This window comes from Onychomys torridus, chromosome 15 (assembly GCF_903995425.1).
Source record: "Onychomys torridus chromosome 15, mOncTor1.1, whole genome shotgun sequence".
In the NCBI taxonomy this organism is placed as follows: Eukaryota; Metazoa; Chordata; class Mammalia; order Rodentia; family Cricetidae; genus Onychomys; species Onychomys torridus.
Genome location: NC_050457.1, coordinates 64569816 through 64590173, shown reverse-complemented (window position 1 = coordinate 64590173; position 20358 = coordinate 64569816). Strand labels below are relative to the sequence as shown.

Below are 20358 nucleotides of genomic sequence, written 5' to 3'. Positions count from 1 at the left end.
TAAAGACAGCCTGGTGGACACAATAATCACTGAACTTCAGAGTTGCAGAGCACTGGTGTGGTGCAATCCAGCTCTTTCATTTGTTGGGGAGGCGATAAAGATTCTGAGATCTAGAAATGTGATATGACATTCAGGGACCTGAGGGCTAAAGCTGAGTCCACACACCTGGTCCCCAATGCTTGTACTGTAGAACTTCAGACCTCAGGAGCCAAAGCCAGGCATTCTTGACCACAGAATCAATGGTCAATGACAAAGAGATAGTATACTGACCAAGAAGTCGATGACATAAAAATCCATTGGTAATACCCAAAGCTGAGGTGAGGCCTTTTCCTAAAAGCCAACAAACATGCCAAGTTCCCATTTCTTCCTCAACTAACAAACTCCTACTGAAAACTCACAAAACAAGATTGATAAATCTTCAAAACCTAGATGACATATGTGTTGCTTAGTCAGCTTTGAGAGGTGAGAATATGTTAAAACACCTAAATTGAAAGATATAATTGAGTAGTTAAAAGCTTGTTTATCTTTATGAATAACAATAGGCTTCTTCACTTCTGGTGGCTTTTTAAAAATATTTCTTTTATGATATAAAGGAAATGGAAAAAAAATTCCAAATTATGGGGGCAGTTAAGCATTATTATAATATCTAATTCTTTTATTCTATGACACAAGCAAGATATTTTATTTGATTATATAATACAATTTTTAATTAGAAATCAAAATTCTCAAACTTTGGTTTCGTTAATATTCTTTCTATAACCTAGATAAATGAGAAACTTCAAGATGAGATAGGAGTGAGTGAGTGTGTGTGTGTGTGTGTGTGTGTGTGTGTGTGTGAAAGATGGTTGTGTATGCGGGTGGCGACTTCGTAGAGTTTGCTGTTTCCTTCCACCTTTTGTGAGTTCCAGGTATGAAACTCAGTCCAGCAGGCTGACACTACAAACACCTTTACCCTCTGGACCTTCTTTCCAGGCTTCATGGGATTCTTCATAGAGGTCATTTTTATTAAAAACATAATGGAAACCAAGAAATGGCTTATAGGATGGTTTACCATGTTGTATACTCTCTTTACTAATACTCCTATACTTTTTATTTGTTTAATTATAAATAAGCAAGTAAATAAAGATCATATATACATATGCATATATACATATATTTCCATGGAATTTTAGGAAAAAATATTTTATTATCTAAAATCAGCTCCTCCAATCTTAAAACTTACTCCTTATGCTGTATCTTCATATTTTACATAGCTTCCATTATTACATAGACATTAGGTTTTATAAATTATTCCAGTTTAGCATTGAAGAAGAGTATTTTAGTCAGATAGTCAGTTTAATTAACTGTTACATAAATATTCTCAGTCTTTCTACAGAATCTCTGGAGCAACAAAGAAGAATTCCAGTCTTAGATCTTGTCTCCAGTCTGTGTGGCCACGATCATTGGTTAACTGCTGTCTCTACTCAGATTTCTCATCCCTAAGAGGAGAATGATAACAGTGTCCCACTCATGATTTCCTGTGATGGTCAAACCTGAACACTAAAGCCTTAGACTGGTGCATGGGTCCTAGTAACTCTGACTTCAGAAGTCACCTATGATACGTTTTCAAAAAAATCTTGTCCATTTATTTGGAAGTAATTATGGAAGCACACAAAGTTTCCACTTCTATGCCACGCCCCTTAGATGACTCAAAGCACGTGTCCCTCTCCCTTCAGCCTTCAGGATCCCAGCCATAATCTGAAAGAATGGTTATGGTCATGTTCCCTTGAGTGAGAAATGTATCTCAAAATAGTACAAAGCCAGGAGATGCCCAAAGGCCTAGGTAGCCCATAGGAAGGACAGTCTCTGGGTTAGGGGGCTTAGAGAGCTGGCATCCTGTGTCTTTCAGAATGATGGCAGTTGGGTCTTCTTGCAAGAGTTTGACCTCATTGTCATGTGATATAATTCCTTCTTTCTCTTTCTAAATTGATTTGTCTTTCATGACTTCATTATCTCACAATGCCATAGAACATACCTGGGTCTCTCTAAGATTGGAGCTGCTATTTTCCAGTCACACAAAACCTATTTTAGAAAGCACTGCAGTTAGAGAATGCCTCTCTTACACTCAGATACGGTGCATAATTACAAGAGGTGTGTACTTATATCCATTCCCAAATGTCTACAATCGCCAAAGGTCTGTTTCCTATGACTGCAGGACCTGTGGAAGTGCAGATTCTATAGGCTAATATGTAAAATCCCGTCCTGGGCACTGCCTTCTGAAAGCAATATCATCCCCAAGCTCTGACTCTACTTCCAAGCTCTCTATTCTACCTGCTTTCTTCACCTTGTTGCCCACCTTCCGACTCTTGAGGCATTTTCAGTTCTGTTTTGTTTTGTTTTTGCCAATTTCACTGCTTGCTTGCAAAGTTACTTCTTCTCTAGAAGCCAAAAACATAGCTCAGCCCATTCTAAGGCTATTATTCTCTTAGCTCATAATGTCAGATGTAAGGCTGTTCTGTGTCCTAGAATCTCTGTATCACAAAATCCCATCTGATCCCAGATACAGCACTTCACCTCTCTGAACCTGATCCTTTTTCCGGGGATAAAATGTACTGTCTAGCTGTATCTTGCAGGGTTAGTAAACTATGGCTTTGGAAGACTGCTTAATCATACTGAGTGGTTCTTCATATCCCTGGGATGAGGCTCATCCCCTGATCCACCCAGCAGCCAGCCACAATGTTTTTTATTCTCCTGAGACTCTTCTTCCCATAGTGTGCCTTCTCTGAGAAGATGCCCACTCCACCCATCTTACAGAGAAATAGAGGCTAACTTGGCAGCATTCTCTCGAGCAATGCTCACCCTTCCCCTTCACTCAGGGGAGTGGGTCAGTTGTTCCTGTGCATGGCCACCTTGCCCACTGGAAGCTGGGCTCAGCTCTCTGCGCGTCTAGAGATGTCAGGCTGTTCCTTTCCATCTCTGGATCTTCACTCTCTCTTCTGTCTTGAACAAAAATCTCTCCTCCTCAGTTGTCTCTGTCTAACTCTGCCATTAAAATGTATGATCCAGTAAGCACCATCTTTCTGAGGGGCACACCCCCTCTCGATACTACCATTTTTAACCGTGTCCTCTGTTGGGCAACACTTGTGACCTTCCGTTTCCAGTCCTCTTGTGCCCATCTTCTTGATGCTGTGGTGTTTCTCTTCTTCATGCCCCACCCCCATACTGCCAAGTTTGCTTTGCTCTGCTTACCTGGAATGATTCTGATTGGGCCACCTGAGCCTCTTCTCCCCTTCAGCTGACCTTTCCTACTCTGGCCATGCTCCTCTGCCCTTTCTGTCTCGCCGTGTTCCTCAAACTTCAGCTGGTCTTGTCCAAATCATGTCCCTTGTAGACACTGGTCTCAGAGATCACATATAAATCTCTAGCTCCATCCTCTATCCTGTGCTGAAGGCTCCTAATTATGGCTGCTTGATGGCCACATTTCCTGGGATTCCCCGTAAATTCTGACAAAAATAAATGTTCAAGAGGAATCCACGATCTTTCTTTCCTTCAACTCTGTCTGATGCCCCAGCCTTCAGGAACTAATATCAGCCTCTGTGAGTCCCAGCTGAGGGGGTCTCCCTATGAGTCAGAGCTGAGGGGGTCTCCCTATATCCTCAGCCTCAGTTCCTTCTGATTGTTACCACGTTCATCCCTTTTCGTGATGGTACTTCCCTGCCAGGGCTGAGAAATCCAGAATCACTTGCTCAGGTAACTGCACTGTCTTTGAAACCCTTTCCTACATGACTGTCTGTCCTCTACACCTACAATTATCAATGAATTTCTTCACTGTCAGGACGTTCAACCACATGCAGAGAAGTATTTCTTAAGGTCTTTTGAACTGTGGTCCAGAGGCCAGACGGTCTATATACCAACTTCCAGTCCAGCCAGTGCTACACAGTGAAACCCAATCTTTAAAAAAGGAAGGAAGGAAGGAAGGAAAGAAGGAAGGAAGAGCTATGAACTACATGTATGTTGATCAGTCCCACTATGAACTACTATATTATATTGATCAGTCCTACTGTGAACTACTACATGTGTGTTGGTCAGCCCCACTATGAACTACTACATGTATGTTGATCAGTCCCACTATGAACTACTATATTATGTTGATCAGTCCCACTATGAACTACTATATTATGTTGATCAGTCCCACTATGAACTATTATATTATGTTGATCAGTCCCACTATGAACTACTACATGTGTGTTGGTCAGTCCCACTATGAACTACTACATGTATGTTGATCAGTCCTACTATGAACTACTATATGTATGTTGATCAGTCCCACTATGAACTACTATATTATGTTGATCAGTCCCACTATGAACTACTACATGTATGTTAATCAGTCCTACTATGAACTACTACATGTATGTTGATCAGTCCCACTATGAACTACTACATGTATGTTGATCAGTCCCACTATGAACTACTACATGTATGTTGATCAGTCCCACTATGAACTACTACATGTATGTTAATCAGTCCTACTATGAACTACTATATGTATGTTGGTCAGTCCCACTCTGAACTACTACATGTATGTTGATCAGTCCCACTATGAACTATACTATATTATATTGATCAGTCCCACTATGAACTACTACATGTGTGTTGGTCAGTCCCACTATGAACTACTACATGTGTGTTGGTCAGTCCCACTCTGAACTACTACATGTATGTTGATCAGTCCCACTATGAACTACTATATTATATTGATCAGTCCCACTATGAACTACTACATGTGTGTTGGTCAGTCCCACTATGAACTACTACATGTGTGTTGGTCAGTCCCACTATGAACTACTACATGTATGTTGATCAGTTCTACTATGAACTACTACATGTATGTTGATCAGTCCCAGTAGTTGTCCCCTCCCCGGGACCTATCCAAGTTTCTGCTCTTCTTCAAAATTTAGCTCAAGACTTTTTCCTCCATGTAGCCTTTGCTGACCCTAAATTGATTACCCTCCTCTCACCAGTTCTCAGAAATCTCTCTCCTGGCACTTTCCAGGTTGTATTTAATCTTCTTTTCTGTGAATGTCTCCCTATGGCAAATAGACAAAGCAGTAGGCATGCTACATCCCCGTTTAGAAAATGTAAAGGGCCAGACAGTGAATTATTATTATTATTATTATTATTATTATCATCATCATCATCATCATCATCATCATCATCATCAATTTTATCTGCATTGGTGTTCTTGCCTACCTGTATGTCTGTGTGGAACTGGATTTCCAGACAGTTGTGGAAATTGTGGGTGCTGGAAATTGAACCTAGGTCCTCTGGAAAAAACAGCTAGTACTCGTAACCACAGAGCCATCTCTCCAGCCCCCAGATGGTGAATTTTTTAGGCTGTGGAAACCCTCTGGTCCCTATGGCAACTTCTCATTGATAGTACACATATACATGGATGTGGCTTTGTCTCAATGCAATGTTATGAGCATTGGAAGTTTCAGTTCGATATAATTTTCATGTATTGTAAGTTAATATTATTTTGAGGGAGTTAGCCATTTAAAATGAAAAAAAAAAAGTACAGTTACTCTCAAAGTCAAAAACAAGCAATATGTTGTATCTAGGCCTAGGCCTTGTGTGCTGGCTCGCTTTCTGCTTCCTTCTCTGTCCTGTAGCTCAGAAGTGGCACAAGGTAAATACAAAATGCAAGTGGCATGTGTCTCAACAGGCAACTGACTCCCTTCTATTTAGACAGCTCTCAGTGGAGAGACACAGCTGAGAGTGTCTCACTTTCCTTGGAGGAGATGGAAGTCAATAACAATAGCACACTAGGTCTGCTCTTTGTTTACTTTTGTTAATGTTTCTTCAAAAGAGCTAGGTCTTTACAAGGTCATTCAAGATGAAGGCTTCATTGGGATCTTTATTTTTACCCTTCATGGGAGACCTATGGGGTTAATTAGTAATGAGAGACCATTCCAACACAAACCAGAAAGGCATGTATCAAAGATGAGTTCCTTTCTGCTTTAATTCCTGGGGTTCACTAATAGCCAACCAAGATAATAATCCTTTAAAAAACTGGTAAACATCACTATGATTAAGGCATTGAAAATCCTATAATTTATACCTCCAGAGAAATGGATAATGACCTACTTCTGAAAGCATATGAATTATAAAAGCCTGGTTTTTTTTTTTATCCATTTCAAACAGCCCAGGGCCACTCTGCCTTTGTCCCCAGCATGCACCCAAACTGTGGTCATATTCTGCAGCATTTGAAGCTGGGGCTGGTGTTCAAGGGAGATTTGGATTGTGATTATGGATGACTGATTGTATCAGACACTTTCTGAATGAAACACTGACATTTCCTAGGGTCTGGAGCATGTTAGCCTATTCTGAAGTCAAGGAATAATGATATGTCCATGTAAATAAATTCTACTACATCTAAGGAATGATTTCTAGCGAGCTAGCCGAGTGTGCTTCCTGTAGTAGTTATGGTCAAACGTGGCAAAGACTCTGATTGTGCAGTGAACCATACAGCCTATCTTCCACTTGAGATGGACTTGAGGTGGAAACCCCACAGGGGTTCTGACCACGAACAGAAGAGCATTCTGTCCTCCATACAGAAGCAGATGAGTGAAGGCCTTCTAAAGAGTCAAATTGTACTATTGAAGGATGTGGGTCCCTGATCACATTAAATATCAAAAAAAAAAAAAAAAAAAGGAATTTCCTGGAGGAGAAAATTACAGTGATACATTTAAGAAAGGAAATACAAGCCAATCAACTTTTGTGGTTACTATGCCAAACAGTGTTTAAGCTGGGCTTCCTTTGTCACATGAGTTTTGATTCACACAGCCTTAAACACATCCATGCATTCTACAAAACGCAGCAGAACACAAAAGCAGCAATTCCTCCTATAACTCACCTTTAACTAAACCCAGAGTAGCAAACACAGAACTCAGGAAGCCTTCTGAACCCTACTCTTTGGCTGAATAACTCCAGTGACCAAGTTCCAAACTGGGTAGTGATGGTGATAACTGGGTAGAAGAATAGAGTGTGATGAAGGATTGCATCTGGATTCTGAATGGTTTTTATAGAAAAGTATCTACATATTTATTACATCTTGTTGATGAAAATTGCTAATGATTTTGATTGGGGAAGGTCTGCCCAGTTCAGATCACCCTGGCATGTTTGTGTCAGGGGAGGGGGTGGGAGAATGGCTGGTACCTATGGTGTCTACTTCCCACAAAGCAAGTTAGCCCATGGCAGAATAGGCTAAACTCTGGTGGTCCTCCCTCACTTTAGGCAGGTCTAGGTTTAGCCTCCTCCATTCATACATCCCAACCTCATGACTATAGAACAGCACCCCTACTGGATGCTAACAGTATGGCAAACATGCTGAGGTTCTCTTGGTAATCTTTTTCATTTGGGTTCATCTGATGAATTTTATATGTATCCATAGACATCTCCTAGCTTTAACATGTGTGATCTCTAGCCAATGACTAGACTCTGCTTCAAGCACACATATCTTACCCATGATGAACAATCAGTAGTATAGAGGCTCTCTTGCTGCATCCTAAATTATGACCTGTCTCAACTTCTAGTGATAGCTTTTAACACTTCTGTCTTCTCTGCAGATTCATTTTTTACACAAAACACTTTAAAATACTGTCATTTTTTTAAAATCATTCCAAAAGGCACCAGAAAATAAGAATTTAATATTTTCTTACTTTTTGCTTGAGATATATTAGAATTTTATGTTTCCATATTAGGAGATCTGTTTTTTTTTATTATGTTTTCTTATGCCAATTACTTCATATTTAGTGAAAACAATGGAGATGATCCACAGCCCCATTTTAGATGGAAACGTTTTTGTCGTTGTGTGGGCATCACTGATAAGGAAACATATTTATGGTAATACTAATTCTTCTTGCCAGAATTATTCATCTTTGCTCACATAATATCAAGAGTTAGAAAATGTAATTTTAAATTTTCCTATCAATATAATATTAAACCACATGATTATTTAGTGCACTCATCCCTTCCCCCCTTCCTCCCTCTGCTCTGTGTGTGTGTGTGTGTGTGTGTGTGTGTGTGTGTGTGTGTTATGTGTGTATATAATGTATGTGAGCACTTATGTGCCACCACAATTGTGTGAACTCAGAGGATAACTTTCAGGAATCAATCCTGGCTTTCCCACATTTTTAAAAGATTTATTTTTTTATATGTATGAATGTGCAGTACACGCATGCTGGCTGAGGTCAGAAGAGGACCTCAGATTCCTTGGAACTGGAGTTGCAAATGGTGGAGAGCTGCTATGTGTGCACTAGGAAGCAACTAGGTTCTCTGCAAAAGTAGGAAGTGCTTGTAACCACTGAACCATCTCCCCAGTCCCTAACCACAATGGTTTTGTGACACAGTTATCTGTTGATTTTGCCACTGGGTATGGAAGGCTAGTTAGCTCATGAACTACACGGTGATTTTCCTGACTCCATTCCCATTTCCCACAGGAGTGCTGGCTTTACTGGTACCCATGGCCATAGTGCAGCATCTGGCATCTTACTTGGGGTCAGAGTATTCAACTCAGATCATCAGGCCTGTATCACAAGCACATTTACTCAGTGAACCATCTTGATGCCCCTATTTTTAGATTTTCTACCTTGAAAAAAAAATCACAAAGTGAAACAAAATCACCTGTACGATGAATGCTAATCTAAATTTAAAAGCCAGATACAAGTATTATCTTGGCTCTTTAAAATGTAAATATATGTCTAATACAGTCAACCAAACACTGAATTGTATTTATCATTCTGATACTCAGTAAATGAAATGTGAATACATTGGTGACTGTAACTCTGAGAAGTTTGTGTGCCCAAGAAACTTCAGCCAGATAAATATTCATCTATGAAAAGTACATTTCAATAGGACTGCCATCACAATGACAGGAATTGTTTGAATTTAAATATAACTGTTTCAATTGAAAATCTAGGAGAATAAAAAATTATTTAGGATAAAATGAGCCTCCTGCCTAAGAGGCAAAAGTTTCATTGTTGACTGTAATTGGTACAGCAAGAAAAAATTTTTTTTTGATCTGACTGACCTTCTAGCATACATATCTCAGTTTGCTTTTGAGAATTCCATAAACTTGGAAGCATTCAAAAGCAACACAGTGTAAACAGTCATATTAAACTCATGTCACTATTTTACATGAGGTCATCGCATTCAGGATGTAGCCTAAGTCATTACTGCAAAAGAGCCCTGGGAGAGATTTTTGGTTCCTGGGGGGTACATCCGAGTGTGTGCACAAAGGTGCATATGAGTATGTCAATAGCCCCTCCATTCTGTGATAGGACGCCTTAGGTTCAGAAATTAATAGGGAGAACAAAAACAACAGATCATATTAAAGTGGGCAAACAAGTGAGAGAGGGGAGCTGTTTTCCTCAACTATTTTCAGGAAGTGGATTCTCCACAGAAACAGAAAGTGCAAGTGTCAAAGAGCAGAAGCAGCTGACCCCAGAGTGTCTCAGCATCCTGGGGAATCCAGAGCATGTGAGAGTCAGCTGGTCCCACTCTCCATCACCCAGGCTGAGCTTCACCTCGGAGAGGAAACCTGGAAGGGATGCACAGGGAACTTACTCTGTGTCTCTCCACTGCACCACCGCTCTTCCAGGCTCAGGCTGTCCACTGGTGTGACCCAGGGGGGCCTTGCTTATTTTCTTAGATAAAATTATCACACTGACTTAATTATAGAAGTGATTTGGAGAAAGTGAGCCCAATTATGTTCTGTACAGCTAAAGCCACCAGTGATATCAGAATGTGGTGATATCCATGGCTGCCAAGGCATGGGAAAACAAGAATGTTTCTTAGGTGGGTTGTAAATGGTGAAAGCTATACAGTGGATTGTTTAAGTTGTCTTCTAAAATCTGACACACGTGCCTACTACTCTATTCAGACTACTCTATTCAGTCCTGCCTGAAGAAATAGTTAAAACAGATGTCCGCTACAACACTATCCCCACTGGCAAAAGTGACACTGAATGGCTTAAGTCGCCATCAGTAGGTGGAAGGTGAAGGAAATCATGGTATCACCAACAAATAAAGGTCTTGAGATCACATTGCTGAGTGGAAAGGACTATTTGCTGCACACGTTTGTAGAGCATAAGAATGAAATTCCTCAGATTCTGTGTGTTTATAAGAACAAAATGATTAGATATACATTAAAATATTAAGAATGCACATTTCCACAAAGGAAGTATCACATCAAGAAAAGAGATGTGACCCAGGTGGCCTTTTGATAACTACATATTTTATAAACATATAAATGAAATATATATCTGTGCATATTATGTGCATAGTTAAAAAGATTTTAAAAGAACAATGTCAATCCATTTTTTAAAAGAAGACAATGATAATCAGTGCCCTCCATAACATCCCAGGAAAGATCAAAACCTATCTTTCACAGATGTGGATTTGCCACCAACTTACAGTGTTTATTAGAATTTTTAAAAGTAGGTTTTCTAATTCTATTATAGTATATAAATAAAGATATATAATTTTGGCCAGAAGATATTTTAGGGTTATTTGCCTCAGTTACCACAAATAAGGTCCCTCATCAGGGATGCCTGTGTAAAGACAGAGGGTTTCCTTTTTAAATGAAGCTGTGGGAATCCCACTGGTATAACATGGCCTTAGTCTTGCTTCTACAGTGTTTACATTCTCACTCCTCCTGAAACTGGAATGGCTTGGGAAATACCTTCATTTCAGGTACAAGTTAATAAACTGACCCTATGTCCTTTTGTCTCCTTGAAGGCCCAAGTCAGTTATTAATAAATATATTCCTCTCACAGCACAGCCTTGGGATCACACAGTCAACTGGTGTACGATCTTCCATCATTTCCATGTGCAATGTGAAATACTGAATCCTCTGGGCAACGCCCTCCCCCACTCCCCACACTGGCTGGCCTTTCCTTTCTGGGGTCTCTAATCTTCCCTGGTCCACTGCACAAACTTCCTTGGAAAAGCCAGCCAAGGCCTATATTAATTTACACTTCTTCCTAAGTTGCTGTCTCTGGCTACACATCTCAGAGAATCAGGTTGTCCTGAAAATAATGATAATCTGGCATCCACTCAAATGTTTAAAAGAGATGCCCAAGTACCTTTTCCTATTTCACTTGTCAGAAACAAATGTAGGCTGTACAACAAATGTGGGTTGAAATTTCAGTTCATGTATAAACTTCAGAAGTCTCTTTGAGAGGTTCAGAAAAGGGTGTCAGGAAAAGGACAGCTGCCAGGCATGTCCCCTCTTTGTGGCTCTAGGCCTCTCTTTTGGCATCAACCCTCTCTCTCTTTCACACTCTTCCCTTAGTCTTTTTGAACCCCTTTGAACCTTACTCCTCTCTCGGAACTAAGCCCCTTTATTGTTAAGAACTGCAACCCATATATTCCAACAGAGTGAAACTTGTTTGTAGTATATTTACAATATTTCAACTTATACATTGGTCATTCTGTCATCTGGACCAGTAAGGTATGCAGCAGCCATATATGTCTATTTAAATTAATTTAAACAAAATTTAACTTAAAATCTATTTCTCTCATTCTTACTAGCCACAATTCACATGTTAAACAGTCAAACCTAACTATGTTTATGGCACTTAACAGTGCAGCTATGGACCACTTTCACATCTATGGAAATTTCTATGTGGTGGACTGTGATTGATCTCTTTGTTTCAACTTTGACCCCTGGGAGAATTTAAAACATTAATAAAAACAGATGTTAAATCTTAAGGAGTAAAAAAATCAATTAATAATAAAAGTATCAACAAACAAATTCAATGTATTGGCAAATGAGTAGTCAAATGCCCTCAACTAAGGATGTTTTCTGGGGTTGGGGATTTATCTCTGTTGTAGAGGACTTCCCCAGCAAGCACAATGCCCTGGGTTTATTCCTCAGAAAACAGGCTCTAAAAATCTTTAAATTTCTTTTTAATGATTTGATTTCTTACACATTTCAAAAAATGGCTACATTTTAATTTTTATCCTATAATAATCGTCTGTATTTTTCTGGATTATTTTTAAAAGAATGTTCAAAACTGTCAATCTGTTCTTTCTAGTTTAAAAATAAGCAAGTTTGGAAACCTTGTGAAAATCCTTCCAACTATTTCTAAGCCCTCTCTGTGGAGACACTGCACAACTTCCTCCAGTGGGAAGAAGGGGACATTTCTGCTTTCACCAGGCATTAGCCATTAGCTTGCTTATCTATCACTTCCTCCATGAAATTTCCTTGAAAATTCCCCTCCATGCAGTACCAAAGTAGGGATCTCTCCCTGCACCATTGAGTGACCATCTGCCCGCACATGACTTCACATCCCATTATATTCCAATTACATGTTTGCACACCTATGCTCTCGCATTTGTTTAACTCTGTGAAGCTGTGGCACTTTGCCTGTCTAAAACATCTGATAGTCTAATAGAGAACTGAATGGCCAATAGCAAGCCAGGCTAGAGAAATAGGCAGGGCTGCCAGGCAGAGAAAATAAATAGGAGAAATCTGGGAGGAACGGGGAGAGAAGAAGTAACCAGAGAAGGAGGAGGACTCCAGGGGCCAACCACCTAGCTACACAGCAAGAAAATCCCTGAGGCCAAAGACAGACAGGATAATTTAAAGTTAAGAAAAGCTGGCTAGCAAAAAGCCAAGCTAAGGCCAGGCATTCATAATTAAGAATAAGCCTCCATGTGTGACTTATTTGGGAGCTGGGTGGTAGGCCCCCCAAAAGAGCAAAAATAAACAACAGTACTTGGCAAAACTTTTTAAAGGAAAAATGAAGGGAGGTAGATAAAATACTTTGAAATAACAATCTTTGACCACAGAGGTTAAAATCAACTCTGCTTAATGATGGGTACCAAGGGAGACACCAGTTCAAGGTCAAACAGGTAGCCTGTTGGGTAAGATGTCCTTACAGAGGGGTTTTCTGTGTGAGTTTGTGCTGGCCTCTGTACTAAGCTGTGGTTGTATAGTATTTGGAAATGGTCCTTACCAGGCATTAGCATGAGCTCTCCTGCACAGCACTCCTGCACAGCATTTGTTGGTTAAATATTAGGGTTTGACAGGACAATGTCATTTTGATTCCGAAGACCTCCACGTCCATATGAGGCCATGGCTGCTTGGAGGCAGTAAAGCAACGGACCTCACTTGTGCTCCTAGCATCTAGCACTGAGTTTGACACAGAACATTCCCAACAATTGAGCTGAGCAAATTCAAAGCCATAAATCTCCTTGCTACTCAGACTCTATGTCTTCTATCTGTAGTTTTAAGGTGTGATCTAAGTAATTTTTGTTAGTGTGTACCTTTAATGAGAAGACATTTAAATTAGTTTGTAATGTTGGCTGGGGCTAATACTGGCCATAATTCAGTTGGCTAATGCATCCTTTACTATGTTATTGTCTCAGTTTCTTAGGGTAAAATTTTTTTTCACGGTTCTAAAATATACTAATTAATGAGGTTGCCAAATGAAATAATGTTCAATCTGAAATATTTAAAGTTTTTCCAACTCTGCAAATAGATCACTGAATGATGAGAGTGGGGTCTGACGAGCCAAAAGACAACAGAATGTGTTTTTAATATTTAAGACACAGATAAAAATTCACTTTCTAAAATGTCTGTAGAAAATATGGCAACTACTTTTGCTTCTAAGAAACTTGATTTTTATAAAATGAGAGAATGTTCAAATTTTAAAAGAGGAGCCCAAATATAGCACGCATTTCCCCAAGATCACTAGTTCACATGCCTGTGCTCTTGAAAGGTTCTAATAATCTTAATTGAAATGCTGACAGTAATATGTAATAACTTAGCAACGAATGCACACTGTGAAACTCATAGAAATGATTTCCCACTTAGGAGGCATCTTGTCCTTCCTGGTTTTACCAAGAGGTAAGGAAAGGCAGCTCGACCTTCCCCCAAGGCTAACTTTTGAGCCCAGTGATTCAGTGTTTGTTTGCTGTATTTAACTTTCCTTCTTAAATTTCTTTTAATTGGTTCACAAAAATACAAAACTGAAGCTATTGATATACATATAATGTTCACATTCAGGAGTAAATAAATCTATCTTAATTTGTCCTTTATTCATGGTGAAAATTTTCCAAACCCTTTCCTCCAGGCTAAGGAAGCACATCCCTTGTGATATCAAAGAGCATGCCCCATATTATAATAGCCATTGGAAGAGGAAACACATTCCCTGAGCTGTTTGAGGGATTCAGTGTGAAGAAGGGTTTCATGACTCTTCTTCATTAAGAGCAATGCCCTAGAGATTAAATTTGAAGAGAGATTTGGGATTTTCTAAGCACTTGCATATGAATTAGCACATTTACTGTGGAGTCCTCATATGTGTGATCAGTCTAATTACCCGGGAAACCCGCACTTAGATTACTGTCTCCACAACATCTGCCTCCTTCATTTCTCTTTAGAGCCTGAAATTTCCTCATTTTCTTTCTTGATGGTCTTGTATTAGTGACAAGGGAAGAAGGGAAGGAAGGAAAGCCGGGCTGGTTACATTTTAAATGTGTATAAACTTCCTTTCATAAAACAACTGAGGATTTGAAAATGTCTAGTTGAATTTCGACTTGCCTAAGTACAGACATTAGTGACTGAGATTAACTCAGGTGTTTCTGACTTGTACTTACATATCCCATATGCCATTGCCTACTAATAACAGGGTTCTTTCGTAATCACTGCAGCCTTTATTTAGACTGACATGGTAGAAGTTATTGTTCCATTTTGTGGATGGAAAGACAGAGGATGAAGCAGATTTACTCAAGCAGAGGATGGTTGGGATCAGAAACAAAGTCATCTGATCACACACACGGCATCTTTCCAAGAGCCTTTGGCTCTCTAGCTTGAACTTTCATCACTACTGCAGAAAATGTGGACAATACAGATGCCAGCACCACCTCTCAAGTTTCTGATTCAGTAGGTCTTAGATGGGCCTGGTGATCAGCATTTCCAATCAGGTGACAGGAGGCTACTATTGCCAGTGGTCTGGGGACCACATATGGAGAAAACTGTTGCTTTATATCATGGCTGCCTTTCCATTTGGTCCTTTTTACAACCCAGGAGCCTGAAAACCAACTCAAAGCGGCAAATTCTCCAGGGTGCCCTCCTCCAGGTGCTCTCACAGCCCCATCAGCTGTCACCTTCACAGTGCCTGAGAGGACACCAGACACACCACACACCACACATTGTTGCCTGAGTCAATTTCTGCCGACCGGTCAAGGGAACCATAAGCATAACCTTTCCTGTAAAGTCCGATTTAGCTACATCTATGGAAAGTAGGAAACTTGTCCTCTTCTCAGACTCTGGATTTATTAAGCATGATGAGAGAAAAGTAAACAAGGAAAACCGTCCCATGCCCTCAACTTTCCGCGGGGCCATTCATGCTCCCAAAGGAATCTGAGCTCCAATTATAAAGCAGGTTTTTTTAGGGCGCAGTCATCTCTGCAAACCCACAATGTTGCTGTTGGCATTGGCCACGCTTTCTCAGCTTTGGGAAGGGTACTGGTTTGTTCTTGCTCCTTAGAAACAAATGGCAAGCCTAACATTGCTCACCCCACGTAATTTCCTCAACCACTCCATCTTCTTTTTGGTTGCAAAATATGCCACATTAAATGAACACCAGCCTGTTATTTTTTTTTTCTTTTCAAACTACCCTTGGAAGCAGCCAAGTTGTGGCAACCTCCTCTTCCTGCCCCAATAATTAACCAGAAGTCAAGATAATTTATATGGCAGCATTCTGTGTATATTGGACAGGTATATTTACCTGCCTGGTAAAAATGCAGGTGCTGAAAGAGATGCATTACTGACAGTTTGTGAATATTTAACACCATGGTCTTACCTATGCACACTAGATCCATAAAACCATACATTCCATAGCAGATTTGAAAAAGGATGTCCTTCCTCTGCCACACTGCATAGGGGCTGAAGGCTGACCAGAGGAGCCAAGTCACACTCGCTATTAAGAACAGGGATCCTAGGATTACAGCAATCATCTGAACTTTCTCAACCAGTGTTATAGATATGCTCTGCCACTAAAAGAAAAACAGAGGCATGTAAGGAAAAAGTGCTGTGCAGAGTTAAAAAGAGAAGAAAAATTACATTTTTAGTGTTTCTCTTCATAATGTCAGACCCCTTTCAATCTGATCATTCCCCAAATGAATTTCTCCATTATATCCAGGATATAAAAAAGTAGACAAGCAGATAATGATTAATTAATTGTCTTTGACTCCATTATTTTCATGAATTCACCATTTTCAAAGTTTAATATGGTTTTAGTCCAGATAATAATACTGAGTGTGAATGGCTCAGGAATATTTGGTACCTGGAAATCACATACTCACATGAAATTAAATACCTTGTGACAACACACAATGAAGACTCCTCTATCTCATGCTTTTTCCCCCTTATCATATTTGTTTTTTTAAGAAAGGGAAAATTCTCTCTTGTTCTTGTAGAAGAATGTAAAAATAGCAAATAAACTATATGTGATCATCAGTACAAACAGTAATTGAAAGTAACACATTAAAATAATCATACAAGAATCGCAAAGCTATTCTTATCTATTAATGGTATATCTTACATTCTTAGACATAATTGGCTCTTATTCTCTTATTATCAGTGGGTAAGCCATGAAGCATTTTAAAGATTTAGAATTTGTATACCAATGGCAGATCTTAGAAACACATGAAACCACAGTAGCACATAGTATTCAATGAAGAGTGACTTAATATCTTAAGGATCAGTATTTGAGAGGAATTACAGGTGCTCAAAATATCCTTTAGTGGTCCTATTAGGTTGAGAAGATCAATTAATCATGTTCTCACTTTTATGTGCTTGAGAAATATGCAAGACAAGAACTGATGGTTGACTCATAAACAATTAAACATGTAAGAACCTACTCAATTTGTGGAGGAAAGGCCTGGCTGCTGCCACGATGGGTTCATTGAAGAACCTTCCCCGAAGGAGCTCACCCCAATATATTCTTTCAATAAATCCGAGTTCTCTTAACACCCAAACTTACCTTAAGTCTGAATGTACATGCTCTTCAACAGTGAATCTGCCCTCCCTTGTAATTTCCCTCTACATTCTCTCCTTCCCTCCCTCTCTTTTTCACACATACCCCAACAGCAGATAACCAAATGATCCACTTGTAATATTTTAAATCTGAACTTGACTTCCAGTATTCACAGGCATATTATTGAACTCTATATGGGTTAAATATCAACACACATTTAAAACAGTGTTCTACAATCATTTACTTAACAAAGAACAGAACCAACAGTCGACAGTTGTTTACTGTGATAAACATATTCTTTGTTTTAACGTGGAGTTTTCTTTCATCACTTTAACAAATATGGAAATAATAGTAAACGGTTATGTATTTCATCTTTATAAGTGCACAGGGTTGTGTTTCAAGAGTATTTTTGCTTTTGCCTTTAGGTTCCCAGTGTAATTATGAACACATTAGTCCCACCTGCTAGGTCTTTAGTGGTGAAGCATCTGAAGCTTGTTGTCACCTAACAAATGGGAAGTGCCACTGTCACGTGATCTTGTTTCCTGTGGATTTATATTAAAATCTGCTTTAAATACAGCAACACGGTAAGCAGCACAGAAAGCGGGTATGCATCCTAAATGGATGCAGCCACATATGCATGCATGATCTTAGCCTGAAACAATCACTTCAGGTGAATAATAACAAAACATAAAACAAAGTATACGTTTGGGGGTGGTTGGGGGTTTTGCTTTTCAGACAGGCTTTCAGTCATAGCACTGAACTCACAATTCTCTTGCTGCACAAACTCTTGACCACTGGCTTTAAAGTAACTCATACTTTTAAGTTTGCAGAGCGGTGGTGGTGGTGGTGGTGGTGATGGTGGTGGTGGTGGTGATGTGTGTGTGTCTGTGTCTGTGTGTGTGTGCACTTGATTTTCATCTGAAGGTTCATATGCTAAGCACATAGGACTGAACCACAGGATTCCTGGATAACCAAAAATGAGTAAGTAGGATTCAGCAACTATGTTCTTATTCACTGGTATATATTTTTCTTTTTCCAATAGTCTGTGTAATGGAAGAGTGGAGTTTAAGTCAAACAGTTCAGTGTCAGGTAAGTCATTACACTCAGCTTCAGTTAAACCTGTCTGTAGGTCAAGCTTCTAACCTATGAGATATGCCCCTCTGTGGCAGAGATGCCAAATGAGTAAAGGGACATTTCCAGGAGAAAGAAATATAGATGTTTTACCCTTGTCTGGTTGAGGTCAAATTTGAGGTGGCTTAACAGGTGAATGCCTGTAGTTTGAATGGATGTGTGAGCAAGCTACAAGGAAATAACAACTTCATTATGTTGCCCGGGGAGGGTCAGTTATGTACTATTATCACAGACATTTACTCTTGCTGGGGATTTTCAAATTTACTCTTAGAGAAGGATAAACTGTATATACTTTATAACGGATCCTCTGTAACTTTCTGGTATACTCTGTGAATAATTGAATTAACTTTCTTTCTCCATTAACAACACAAATTATCCAGTAAGTTTATGTTCCTCATGTGCTGATGCACCCTAAATGTCACATGGCTTTACTGAATGGCTAGTGACAACAAACACTGACAAAGCCAAAATTATGGAACGTGGTCATGGACACAGGGCCCTTCCTTGGTATAGTAACATCATCTTGATAATTTCTTTGCCCTCTCTTTACAGCTCTCTCTTATTTCTAGAGTTAAGTACAAAAGAAAGGAAAGTTGCCTCAGTTCTCCAATAGGAAAAGTAGCTCTGTCTTCCAGGGAAGGGAAATCAGCCAGCATCTTTGCTCTCAGAAGTAGGAGACTTCCCATAGGCTCAGCTCAGAGACCGTGAGACAGAACAATAAAAGCAGATGATGACCATCTTGGGGCCTGTCTTTCCACCTCATGGTAACCACGGACTAGACTTCAGTTTGTAAAACATTTGAAACTTGAGCTAAAGTTTTCAATGGTGAAACATAATTGTCTCCTCTGGAGATGCAGGTATAGTAGGAGTACATGCCTGAAATCCTAGCCCTCAGAGAAGGAGAGAAATTGCCATTAGACTGAGCCAATCTGGTATGCTTAGTAATTTCTGGAATAACAAGGGCTCCCTAATGAGACTTTGTCTCAAAGGGTTTTTTCTTATATAATCCCTTTCTCCACTCTTCTCTCCCTCGCTGCCTTCCTCTCCCTCTCTTGTGTGTGTATATTTTTCACTGGCATCATGCCATGAATGAGTAGAAGGATGATACATCAGTACCTAAATTGGTTTTCCCTACTTGTTATTTCCCTTTTAATCCATAATATTTGATTTGCAATCCTAAAAACTATTTGTGTCTGTGCAACAAACTATTAATCCTTTAAAAATTGGGACCAAGAAGGTCCTCTGTTGGATGTTTACCTTCATTGAGTATCCAGGAGATAATTTAATGATAATAACTTCCATTCATATAGGGCCAATATATGCCCTCAATGAATTACCATAACAACTTGGTGAGAGAGTTGCAACCATCATTTTTAAAGCTAAGTAAATGGAAGTAGAAATGGCATGATGTTTATTGATTACTAACTTGACAGGATTTATAATCACTTAAGAGAGAAGTCTGTGGACCTGACTATGAATGATTTTATTGATTAGGTTAGTTTTTGGCCATGTCTGTGAGGGATTGCATTGATTAGGTTAACTGTGGTGGGAGAGCCCACCCTAAATCTGGGAAGCCTATTCCCTGGTCTTGGGTCTTTGACTGAATAGAAAGGAAAAAACTAGCTGAGCACAATTTGTCATTCTCTCCTTCTTAACTACAGAAGCAATGTGACCAGCTGCCTCAAGTGTCTGCCATTAAGGATTGCATAGTGTGTGTCAAAGTTAACTTTTTCTCCCTTAAGTTGCTCTTTTCAGGGTAGTTTATCATAGCAGCAAGAAAAAAATAAATAAGATATAAAATTGGTACCAGGAGTGGGGTCATTGCTATGATAACCTCACTGACCATGAGGGTTTTAGACCTCTACAATTATTTTGTAAATGAAATGTGAAAGAGGTTGGCAATTTGTGCTTCAAAATTCTTTGTATGTTAGAATTTATGAATAATTGCCCATTCTAGTGGGGGCTTGGAATACAAGAATACTAAAAGAAATGTGAATAGCAGGGCCCCGGTTCATGAGGTTTCAGGGGTGGGCAAGACAAGGACTGAACAAGGAGGCAATTATGTGATATTGTGGCCAAGAATCTGGCTTCATTTTGCCAATGTCTTGAGAACATGAGTAAAGTTGAATTTAAAGATGATGGACTAATCTGTTTGGTAGAGAACATTTCAAAACAGTAGAACATTCAGGTTTGCACAT

General features: G+C 39.5%; 1 protein-coding gene across 2 annotated transcripts in view; it reads right to left on the bottom strand.

The window, feature by feature from the left end:
- Window positions 1–20358, bottom strand: part of Marchf11 (membrane associated ring-CH-type finger 11) — a 114395-nt gene that overhangs the window by 6829 nt on the left and 87208 nt on the right. Inside the window, exon 3 of one of the 2 annotated variants that reach the window (XM_036207158.1) lies at window positions 15854–16046. The exons of the other annotated variant lie outside the window; for it this stretch is intronic. Coding sequence (XP_036063051.1) covers window positions 15854–16046 — 193 coding nt within the window. The remainder of the gene's footprint in view (window positions 1–15853; window positions 16047–20358) is intronic. 2 annotated transcript variants of the gene reach the window in all.